Genomic DNA, 12,647 nt, shown 5'->3' on the forward strand with positions numbered 1-12,647 from the left:
TATCATCCTAGTTGCTCTTCTCTGAACTGCTTCTAACATGTTGATATCCTGCCTATAGTGGGGTGACCAGGCCTGTATGCAATACTCTAAATGGGGCCTAACATAGGAATTATATAAGCTACGCACCACTTCCTTACTTTTATAACTAACATTTCTATTTATAAAACCCAGGATCCTATTTGCCCTATTTCTTGCTTCTAAACATTGCTTTGAAAATTTCATAGTCCTGTCTATCACTACTCCTAAATCCTTTCCTTCCTCTACTGCCTCTAGCCAACATCCCTCCATCTCATAGTTAAAGTTTGTGTTGTCTTTACCTAAATGCATAACCTGACACTTTTAGAATTAAACTCCATCTGCCACCTGTCTGCCCATGCTATCAGCCTGTCCAGGTCTCGTTGTATTCTGTAATTGTCCTTTTCACCCTGTACTGCACATGCTATCTTAGTATCATCTGCAAACTTTGATACTTTGCTACTAATTCCTATATCTAAATCGTTAATGTACACCAAGAAAAGAAGAGGTCCTAGCACTGATCCTTGGGGTACCCACTAACCACTTCCTTCCACTCAGACATTGCCCCATTTAATACTACTCTCTGTTTCCTATCAGAAAGCCATTCACTAATCCAATCAACTAACCTACCCCTATCCCATGTAGTCTCAATTTGTACACTAGCCTCCTATGCGGTACCTTATCAAACGCCTTGCTAAAATCTAGATATATAACATCTATGCTATTTCCATCATCTAACTCCTTGGTAATATATTCTAAGATATCGAGCAAATTTGTAAGACAGGACCTCCCTGATCTAAAGCCATGTTGGGTATCTCTAATTAATCTATTCTCATTTAAATGCTCCCAAATACTACCCTTAATGATTTTCTCTAGTATCTTACATACTATACTAGTTAAACTGATCGGTCTATAATTATTCGCATCATCCTTCCTACCTTTTTAAATATTGGAGTAACATTAGCTAACTTCCAGTCCTGAGGTATCTCAGCAAACCTAAGTGATCTTTCAAAGATTAACTTAAGTGCTTCAGAAATACTGTCTACACCCTCCCTAAGTACTCTGGCATGTAGCTCATCAGGACCACTAGCTTTCCTATCGTCTAGTTCAAGAATAAATTTCCTAATAATTCCCGGTTTTATATCAATATTTTCTAAAGCTCTTAAACTACTCGTCGCACTGTTTGTAACAGGATTTCCTATTCTTTCCTAGTAAATACTGAAGAAAATTGTTCATTCAATAATTCTACTATGTCTTCATTTTGATCCACTACTACACCATCTTTTCTGAGTGGTCCAATCCTATCCTTATTTCTTTTATCACTGACCTTGTAATAACTATATAATTTTTTGGGATCTTTACTCCCAGCTCTAGCTAGTTTTATCTCTGCCTGTCTTTTACTTTTTTTTATAACCTTACTCAAATCATCTCTGACCTGTCTGTACTTAATCAAATCTACATCTTCCCCACTTTTCTCGGTGCCCGAGATACATCTGCTGTGACATACATACAAACTGACATAGCCTCTTTCCCAACATACAGAATTTGCATTGGCTGGCACCCGTGAACCTGGCTTGTACTCGTGCAGTCAGTGTTGCCATACCATCGTGTTCCACCCAAAGCCTCACTCTTGCAAAACATTTGATTATTGTTTTTTTGTTTATATATTCATATGATTTTATTTATTTATTTTTTTATTTATTTGTTTGTTTTTATTTTATTTTATTTTATTATTATTTTCAGGAAGGGATAGAGTACTGTGCGAATACTGAAAAAGAAGACAAAAAGGGAAAGAAAGGTTCAGAAAAGAGTAAGTGCAAATATTTGTATGACCTAATATTCTCTTGACCAGTTAACCATTTAGTACCATTGCTTTTGTAAATTAATTCTTGCTGTTGGATGATAGTTCACAGTTAATGAGTTTGAATGATAGTGTAGTGGTTGTTCATCATTATTTCTATGTATTAATTAATATTATTCTTTACCACTCAGTTAAGCGTGAGACAAGTGTAGAGCAACTCAGCCCAGACAGCAAAGGGATCAAAGACAAACTTCGCAACTTCATCAGAAGAAGACCCATGAAGGAAACTTTAGAAAACAAAGGCATTTACAAAGGCAAGTTGTAGTAGGAGGCCAGAGAGGACTTTGTCTGCCCCCTGTGACTTGTGTGTCAACATACCTGGCCACAGGGGCAGGAACCAAGGTGGAACTATGAAGGGCTTAGGATGATTTAGATTTTTTTTTATTTTTTTTTATTTTTTTTTATTTTATTTTATTTTTTTTTTATTATTATTATTCAAAATAAGGAGTGAAGTTTGAAGTTGATTATTGAATAGGAATGGAAAGTTGCAAGAGTATATGTTTGAAGTAAAGAAATTGAGTTGGTGAAATATGCCTTTGAAATTAACCCCTTCAATACGGTGACGCCTATGTAGGGGTTATGAAGCCCCAGTAGCATATACGGTGACGCCTACGTAGGCGTCATATTTCTTTTCTGAGCTTTCTTCAGTTCAGTTGTCCCGTATAATGTGTTGGATACCAACTACACACGCCGTATGCTGTCCTTAAAATCCTAGTGCTCCTCCCACCATCCTTGTCTCCACCAATCACTAAAGATAACCTACATGCCTTGTGTCTAAAATTACCCAATGGCATAGACTGTTCCCATCTCTCTCTCTCTCTCTCTCTCTCTCTCTCTCTCTCTCTCTCTCTCTCTCTCTCTCTCTCTCTCTCTCTCTCTCTCTCTCTCTCTCTCTCTCTCTCTCTCTCTCTCTCTCTCTCTCTCTCTCTCTCTCTCTCTCTCTCTCTCTCTCTCTCTCTCTCTCTCTCTCTCTCGAAGATAAGTTACATGCCACACACACACACACACACACACACACACACACACACACACACACACACACACACACACACACACACACACACACACACACACACACACACACACACACACACACACACACACACACACACACACACACACACACACAAAACAACAAATTTTCTAATCTCTCTCTCTCTCTCTCTCTCTCTCTCTCTCTCTCTCTCTCTCTCTCTCTCTCTCTCTCTCTCTCCTCCCTTCGTTTCCCTCTCCCTTCCCTCCCTCCCCCTCTTCCTCTCGAAAGATAAGCTACATGCGTCCCACTTGTGTCTAAAATATTAGCAAATGTCTCTCTCTCTCTCTCTCTCTCTCTCTCTCTCTCTCTCTCTCTCTCTCTCTCTCTCTCTCTCTCTCTCTCTCTCTCTCTCTCTCTCTCTCTCTCTCTCTCTCTCTCTCTCTCTCTCTCTCCGAAGAGAGAAGCGTCCACTTTCCTCTTCAAAGGCGATATAGTAAATAAAAAATAGCAGCAGAATACACAAAGACGACAAGTATGACAAGCTTGCACGAGTTTCCGGCTCGGGCGGCACTACCACCCGTATATCATACAGGCAGGCTTTTTTAACATCCGGCGAAGGGTTAAGAGATAATTGTGAAAGAGAGGTAAAGGAGTTGTGGAGCAACTCATCAAAGTTGAAAGAACTACAAAAACATTTAGAAGACACAAATGGAAAAGAGAAGCTAATATTTCTGTAATCATAATATTTGTGCATTTTCTGGCCTGTTTATGGAATTATCACTTTCTGGTTCACTTTGTAACTAGTTACACATGTAGTATATGCTAATGATATTAAATATTTTAATTTATTGTTCTATTCTACAGAGTCAGTATTTGGCAGCACATTGGCAGAGTTGAAGTCCCAAGATAAGACAAATATACCTATTTTTGTGCTACTCTGTATTCAAAACATTGAGAAAGATGAGGAAAATCTGAAGACAGATGGCCTCTACAGAATATCTGGTAATGCCGCCCAGATTCAGAAGATCAGGTTTGAGGTAAGGGAAAGGTGCAGCTTGTGGGACTTCCTGCATCAGCTTTATTGATTGCAATCTTGAATTTCCTCTCTTGATTGTAAACCTAATGCCTTCAATTTGATGACACTTTTGTGGGTGTCATATTTACATTCTCCTGTAGGTTTGTCTTGAGTCTATCTTAAGACCATATATTTTCTTTGAGGTTCTCTTACTCCTCCCACCAAAAAATAGTGACTCCAAACCCAGCTTCAGAGTCTCCTTCTGTGGATGGGACCAGAAATGTCCCCAGGTCGGACTGCCCTCTCGTTAGTGACCCAAAATGTCTTGACACCTCCCTCAACTTTTTCTACATTAACTCCTGCAGCATTCACTGTCTTAGATCTAATTTTCAATCTGTGGAACACAACCTCTCCTCTTTTAAACTTCATCTTCTTTTCCTCACCAAAACACAGGTGAGGCAACTGACAGTAGTCCCTTATCTGTTCCCTCCTACTTTCTCTATATGTGCTACGACTTAACTTGCTTTCGTGCCCACGCTCTTGAATCTTCCGAGTTTTCCACCATCTGGCTTAGACTTAGCAGTCACTCTTTAACTAAATTTATCTGTGCTGTCTATCTCTCCCATAACTCCTCTGACTATAGTAGATTTTTTACTATTTAACTTCCAAAATGGAATACGTTATGTCCTTTTACCCTTTCACAGAGATCTTCATCCTTGGAGATTTCAATGTTCACCACCAGTTTTGGCTTTCCTCTCCCTTTATTGACCATCCTGGTGAACTAGCCATCAACTTTGACCTAGAGCAACTGGTGCAACACCCTACTCATATTCCTGACCGTCTTAGAGACACGCCCAACATTCTTGATCTCTTCCTTACCTCTAATCCTTCTGCTTATGCTGTTACCCTATCATTTCCGTTGGACTCCTCCAATCACAATCTCATTTCTGTATCTTGTCCTATTTCTCCAATTCCTCCCCAGTATCCCCCTAAGCAGAGGTGCCTCTGGTGTTTTGCCTCTGCCAGTTGGGGGGACCTGAGGAGGTATTATGCTGATTTTCCTTGGAATGATTACTGTTTCCATGTCAGGGACCCATCCCTTTGTGTTGAATGCATAACAGAGGTGATAGTGTCTGGCATGGAGGCGTACATTTCTCATTCTTTCTCTCAACCTAAACTTTCTAAACCTTGGTTTAACACAGCCTGTTCTCATGCTATACATGATAGAGAGGTTGCCCACAAAAGGTACTTGAGCCTTCCATCTCCTGAATCTCACGCACTTTATATTTCTGCCCGAATCATGCCAAGTCTGTTCTTCAACTTGCCAAACACTCCTTCATAAATAGAAAATGTCAAAATCTTTCAAACTCAAACTCCCCTCGAGACTTCTGGCATCTAGCCAAAAACATCTCCAATAACTTTACTTCTTCATCTTTCCCTCCTTTATTTCATCCTGATGGCACCACTGCCATCTCTTCTGTCTCTAAAGCTGAACTCTCTCTCAAACCTTTGCTAACAACTCCACCTTGGATGATTCTGGGCTTGTCCCTTCCTCTCCTCCTCCCTCTGACTATTTCATGTCTTCAATCAAAATTCTTTGTAATGATGTTTTCCATGCCCTCACTGGCCTAAACCCTCGGAAGGCTTATGGACCTGATGGGGTCCCTCCTATTGTTCTCAAAAACTGTGCTTCCATGCTTGCACCTTGCCTGGCCAAACTCTTTCAACTTTGTCTATCAACTTCTACCTTTCCTTCTTGCTGGAAGTTTGCCTACATTCAGCCTGTTCCTAAAAAGGGTGACCATTCTAATCCCTCAAACTACCGTCCTAATCTCTCACTTGTCTAAAGTTTTTTAATCTATCCTAAATAGGAAGATTCTTAAACATCTGTCACTTCACAATCTTCTATCTGATTGCCAGTATGGCTTCCATCAAGGTCGCTCTACTGGTGATCTTCTGGCTTTCCTTACTAAGCCTTGGTCATCCTCTTTTAGAGATTTTGGTGAAACTTTTGCTGTCACATTAAACATATCAAAAGTTTTTGATAGAGTCTGGCATGAAGCTTTTATTTCAAAACTGCCCTCTTACAGTTTCTATCCTTTTCTCTGCAAGTTTATCTCAAGTTTCCTTTCCGACCGTTCTATTGCTGCTGTGGTAGACAGCCACTGTTCTTCTCCTAAATTTAGTGATGTTCCTCCGGGTTCTGTCTTGTCACCCACTCTCTTTCTATTGTTCATTAATGATCTTAACCAAACTTCTTGCTCTATCCACTCCTACGCTGATGATACCACCCTACATCTTTTCACGTCCTTTCGGAGATGACCAACCCTTCAGGAAGTCTACAGATCACGCAGGAACACCACAAAATGCCTGACTTCTGATCTTTCTAAGATTTCCAATTGGAGCAGAGAAAATTTAGTTGTTTTCAGTGCCTCAAAAACTAAATTCCTCCATCTATCAATTTGACACAATCTTCCAGACAAGTATTACCTCTTCTTCAATGACACTCAACTGTCTCCCTCTTCCACATTGATTATCCTTGGTCTGTCCTGTACTCATAATCTTAACTGGAAACTTCACATCTCATCTCTTGCTAAAATAGCTTCTATGAAGTAACGCATTCTGAGGCGTCTCCACCAGTTTTTCTCACCCCTCCAACTACTTACTCTGTACAAGGTACTCTCAGTATGTTTGGGGGGATTCCACTCACAGAGTGTTATTAGATAGGGTGGAATCAAAAGTTTATCATCTCATCAACTCCCCTCCTCTGACTGACTGTCTTCAGCCTCTTTCTCACCACCAAAATGTTGCATCTCTTTCTATCTTTTATCACTATTTTCATGCTAACTGTTATACTGATTTTGCTAACTGCATGCCTTCCCTCCTCCTGCAGCTTCGCTGCACAAGGCTTTCTTCTTCCTCTCATCCCTTTTCTGTCCAACTCGCTAATGCAAGAGTTAACCAGTACTCTCAATCATTCACTGGTAAACTCTGGAACTCCCTGCCTGCTTCTGTATTTCTGTCTTCCTACGACTTGACATCTTTTAAGAGTGAGGTATCAAGACGTTTGCTCCCTTATTTTGGATAACCCTTCTTATCTTTTAGAGAACCAGCATCAAGTGGGCCTTTTTTTTTGCTTTGTGTTGGCCATGGCTGGCCTTCTCTCGTACATGAAAAAAAAAAAAAAAAATCGCCCTCTCCATCAATCACCTAAGTGGGTTAAACCATGGCCAACCCTCTATTCAGAGTGAGGAAATCTCCCTGGCACAACCTACAATGCAGTTTTTCCCTATGGTCCCTCCCATGTCCTTGTGATCATCCTATCCTTTATTCCCTTATTCCATACCCCTGCACCAAGGAGGAAAGGTAATATGGAGGTGGGGAAGGGGGATAGACTTGCCCTTGGTTCTCTCTCTCTCTCTCTCCCCTTCTCTCATTTTTTTTTTTTTTTTTTTTTTTTTTTTTTTTTTTTTTTCAGGTTGCTCAGAGAAAGCACAATGTCTTGAGTCAAGAGAAGGAGATTCACAATCTTTCTGGTGCGCTGAAGCTGTTCTTCCGGGAGCTGAAAGAACCTCTGATCCCTTATGAAATCTATGATGATTTCATACGTGCCACTGGTTCAGGTGAGAAGTGTGTAGTTTGTTGAGCATGCCTGGGCAATGCTGTGGTTTGCCTTCTGAAAGATTCAAGGAATGGTTATGGGAGACTTACAGGATATCAAGAGTTACATTGAGGAATTAGGGTGTTCTCTCTGTTCTTTAGAAAAACTGACAGATTCATCAGCTGATTGAATTTTGCACTTAAAAGACTGCCAGCTAAGGAAAAAATTTACATGATTTGTGTGTTATCAAACCACTCTTTATCAGTAGAGAGCAGGACACATGGCAAAGCAGTCTAGATTCTTTGCACATTATCCTCTCTTTGTGACCTTACTTCATCCATTTAAGATACACAGTTAACATATCCAGCAGACCCTTAATCCTTATTGATCTTGAGGAGTAATCAGCTACAAAATACACTACCTCCACCTTGACTTGATTATAAAGTTTCAATCTTGAATGGTTTGAGTTTCTTCATAGCATATTCATTACCCCTCAAGTGTCATTTTATTTTTTGCTATTGAAACATAATGATGCATTGGATGTCACTGTTATTTTGATGAGGAAAATAAACTAAGAATAAGGCTGCTCCTTCTATTCACCTCACAATGACATGTTAAGTAACACTATGTTATGTCACACACTAGCCAAGCTTCTCCCCCAAAAATTTCTTTCTTAATAATGTCATGAATGTCTTTCATGCCAGCAGAGAGAGCTACACTAGAGGTAAGTGGGGTGGGTATGTAATACTTTGTTTCGTTATGTACAAGGTTGACATACTTTTCACATACTCCTATTCTCCCTCATTTTTTATGGTATCCTCTTGAGATGTGTATGGATAGAACACTTTACTCACGGTAAGAGAAAAGACTGTGATTTGTATTTGGATTTCTCTTTCTATGTTAATGAGGTTAGTATCCCAGAGGGTTCTTCAGTCAGAACAGTGAGAGTTACAATACTGTAATTGGTTATTCATGTAGAGAGAAGTTCTGAAAATTAAAGTTTGTGAATGTCTTCTTCATAGCTCCACACTGTGGGCCATATGTCCTTTTCTTTCACTTGACAAGATGGAAATTTTCCTAAGTATCAGATTGACATCTGCTGATACACATCACAATATTATAAGACTTGAAATGAAGCTTAGCCCAGTCCTCCTTTCAAGTCATGTCATAAGTATCAATATACATGTATGCAATATACACTATATGCCTTAATACATCATTCTTGTTACTGTAAGCTTTTAATTACTCATCATCATCCCTCACTGTCCATCATGCTCACTCTGTAAGACCATAGAAGTGAGTGGTCTGCCCACACTGACTAAGGGCCTCTTATTACCATTGTCAGAGTACCGGCGGATGAACCAGCAAGCTGACAAGCTAATGAAGGCTGTTAACAAGCTGCCTGTAGAAAACCGTGATACTCTCAAACTCTTGATGCAGCACCTTCTTAGGTAAGTGTTCCTACTGTCATACTCAAGTAGAAATTGACTTTTTTTCATATTAGTTCATCTACATGTAGTACCTATAAGAATATTGTTAAATTGGTCTGGAATGTTGCTCCCCATCAGATACTGAACTTAACACTACATAAGACAAGGAAGGGAGTCTTGTACTAAAGCCATCAACTATCACAGTGGAAGATTAAGAAATTAACCACTGATGTTTCATCTTTGCAAAGACATCAGTATTTTCAGAAGTATATTCATTATATTCATATTATTCATATTATATTCATTATTATCAGTGAAGCTAAAGGAGAGTAATGGTTATTTCTGTCTCAATCTTCAGAGTGAGTGAGTATGAGAGTGAGAACCGCATGAGCCTCTCCAATCTGGCCATTGTGTTTGGACCGTGCCTCATGTGGCCCAAGGTGACTGTGTCCCATGACCTCATGACGGACGTGATGCTCCACAACCGTGTGGTGGAGGGACTTCTCTGTGATTTTGATAAGATTTTCTCTAAGAGGTGATTAGTTGGCACTGTGATATGCAAAATTTAGCTCTGACATTGTTATTTTTATCATTTTTATACAGATTTCCCTGCCATTTTATCTGCCTTCAATCTATGACCTAAGGAGATATCTAAAGAATGCATTATAATGAATTTTATTACTATTGGCCTTCCATCACACTATGACAGGGAGAGCCCTCTTGAAAATGTTAAGGATTCAAATCTATTAGTGATTATCCTTGAGTTTGAGTCAAATGAGGAGAGGAACCTGGCTGTTGGAGGAGGAGGAGAGTTGAGTTCTCCCTGTGCCATTGTCCTGTAACCCTGTAACAGAAGCCAGCTATGTCCATGCTCATTTGCTTAAAAATCACATAGAAAATGTATCTCTTAAAAACATTTGTATTTTGTTTATTATTTATAACTTTTTTTCAAAGCTCTGTTTTAAAGTGTTTATTTGACATAGAAATGGAGACTACAGTCTGAATTAGTGCTCAATATACAATTTGTGAATGTTAGAAGGAATTGTTAAGCAATATTTTATTAGTATGGCTACTTTTGCATGAAGTATGTAAATTTTGGTATGCATTCCAGTAGCAGTATGTGTAAAGTGCTATTTATCTATTTACTGTTTTCATCATTAAAACATGTGATTAAAAGACAATGAAAGTTTGATAATATTTTAAGGGAACGTGGACCCAGCAGTCTGTTTTGTACACGTATACTACACTCAGTATTGTGTAATCCTTTGTTTATTGTTATGTATGGAAGAAGCTGGATCTTCTATCAGCTGTGTATAGATGTCAATGTAGGTGTATAGAACAGGTCCTTAGTATGTATATTTAGCATGGACAGTGAGAAGTGTTGCCTGCATAGTCAAGCTTCAGTGCTTTCAAAGCAGGACAAGCCTCAAAGTGAGATAAAGCTGAGCAAATGCTTTAAATGCTATTTACATTATGGAGTGTAATTGTTATACAGATTTATACATTCAGGTTAGTTATTATTATTATCAGGCATGGCTTAAGATTTTTATTCCCAGAATTTATTGCTATGAAAAAGAAAAAGATTTACTGTTCAGTTTTAATCCTGTTTTCTCATTTGATTTTTCAGTTAGAAAAATTTACTAAAATCATCAATCCTACAACCCTATAATAAGTAAAATCATGAAATGTAACCATATTGCTGTTAACCAGGGATAGTTAAGAAGCCAAGAGATTAAGAACTAATGTGGATTCTGGAGTTTGTTATATTTTTCAACTCTTGCAGATATACTTATTGAAGTCTTTCTCCAAACACAAAATTTTTATGCCTGCCAAACATTAACTTCACCTTGGATAGAATTAGATTAGATTATATATTCCACAAATTTTGTGAGGCAATCAAGAGGTTCTTGGAAGAATGATATCTTAAAACTGCTATAATATCCAGAACATAGTTTTGTAATGATTGAAAAATGAAAGTGCTGAGTACGTAGAGAGTGGGGTGTAGACGTAAAGAAACTGTATATTATTATATTTTTCTTTTCAAAATTTTTGTCTACATTTCTGCTCCAGAAGAGAAAAGCAGAGTAATAGAGCAGAGAAGCAAAAATGTACCAGTTAATGCCACTGTTGACATTTACATAGTTCAAACGGCTTGGTGAATGACATGGCCAAATGTTTGATATGAAGTTGTTTACAATTAATATTTTTTCAAGTAATCCATCTATAGAAACATATTATTTAACAATTTTTATGTTTATGAATAAATCAAGCATAGATTAAGCAACTCCACTGTAATGGGTTGCATGTGTGTAAGACCACAATTGCTGTTCATGTATGAGATAGAACTCTGTGAATGTGAAATGTATGCTTTCACAGAGTGAGCTGTTGTAATGATACATACTCATAGCAGATACATGTAGGGCAGCAGAGGTATAGGAAGGGGAAGCTGAGACTAATTGTAGTTATCATCTACATTCCTTTTAATTATTTTTAGAATGCAAACAACTATATATCCACAGTTCCTTTTTTAAATATTGATATGATTCATGATATTCACTCTTTATGAAATGTAATTCACATTTCCTATTTTTATGGGCTTACAAGTTACACATTCCTGGTTTTCATTTTCAGACAGGTGGAGTACACACTTCCTGTATTTTTTTCATAGGTACAGTAATGGTCAGTAATTGAGTGAATTGTCACTCTTACTTTCACTGCATTTAATGTTTCCTCAAGTGCAAGTCTGTTGTAAGCTGTACGATATGTTGTGTGTCCTTTATAGGAGGCTGTTAACAGACCATATGATGCAAGATCAAAGAAACTTATCTTAACATTGTGAAAGTGATTGTGGCAGCTTAGTGACTCATGACCGTGATTGTATACAGTATTAAGTATGTTATCCTGATTTTTATCATAAAGCAGGCATGGTTCACATTCCAAATTGCATACATACATTACCCACCCATTTCTCCACTCAGCCTTTGTACTTTTACCTTCATTTATGATTCATTCTTTCCCTCATATTAATGTGTAAGTCAAAACTTGGTGTTTTGTGAGTAGAGAAGGAGACTTGGACCGGTGTGTTGGGTATATGGTTAACAATGCTTCTACATGTCACACGTTCTATTTTTCAAAAGATAATTAAACTAGTTTCTCCTTTGTACTACTATGTCAAATGTTGAAACAAGTGTGTGTGTGTGTGTGTGTGTGTGTGTGTGTGTGTGTGTGTGTGTGTGTGTGTGTGTGTGTTCATTCTGAAAATTTGCCCAATGATTAGAAAGCTGTTGATACTCTACTTTTATAATATCATGCTTGGGTAATTTGTATATTTTGAATAACAATGCATACTGTAAATAGGATATAAGATGGACTGTGTGTGTGTGTGTGTGTGTGTGTGTGTGTGTGTGTGTGTGTGTGTAACTGTCAAGAAAGACTGTGGCTGTCATGTGTAATGTCTGTATGATGGTCAGGGTCCACTGTGTACATAAATAAAAATTACTATTACTTTGTTGCTTTACATTTCAGTTAAAATCTACAGGGACTGCCACTTGTAGGCCTGGTGACCTCTTAAATTGCAGCTTCTTTAAATGTCTTTTGTTCTTAAATGGTTACCTGCCTATCAGTCTGGATACCTGTGAAAATACCAACTTAAGTTATTTTCCACCATTAAATGATATTGTCTTCTGATAAATGTCTTCCTAATCCGAAGGTTTAGGACAGCATTGTTTACATTTTGACTGCTTTCTATT

General features: G+C 38.2%; 1 protein-coding gene across 4 annotated transcripts in view; it reads left to right on the forward strand.

Moving 5' to 3' along the window:
- The window catches only part of LOC123511654 (rho GTPase-activating protein 12-like), a 27,825-nt gene extending 15,422 nt beyond the window's left edge, over window positions 1-12,403 (forward strand). For all 4 annotated transcript variants that reach the window (XM_045267699.1, XM_045267702.1, XM_045267703.1 and 1 more), the window contains 6 exons: window positions 1,759-1,825; window positions 2,008-2,130; window positions 3,717-3,889; window positions 7,346-7,490; window positions 8,814-8,919; window positions 9,257-12,403. In XM_045267699.1, coding sequence (XP_045123634.1) covers window positions 1,759-1,825; window positions 2,008-2,130; window positions 3,717-3,889; window positions 7,346-7,490; window positions 8,814-8,919; window positions 9,257-9,437 — 795 coding nt within the window. In that variant the 3' untranslated portion in view covers window positions 9,438-12,403. The remainder of the gene's footprint in view (window positions 1-1,758; window positions 1,826-2,007; window positions 2,131-3,716; window positions 3,890-7,345; window positions 7,491-8,813; window positions 8,920-9,256) is intronic.
- Window positions 12,404-12,647: the final 244 nt, after the last annotated feature.

Source organism: Portunus trituberculatus, chromosome 31 (genome assembly GCF_017591435.1).
Source record: "Portunus trituberculatus isolate SZX2019 chromosome 31, ASM1759143v1, whole genome shotgun sequence".
NCBI classification, from domain to species: domain Eukaryota; kingdom Metazoa; phylum Arthropoda; class Malacostraca; order Decapoda; family Portunidae; genus Portunus; species Portunus trituberculatus.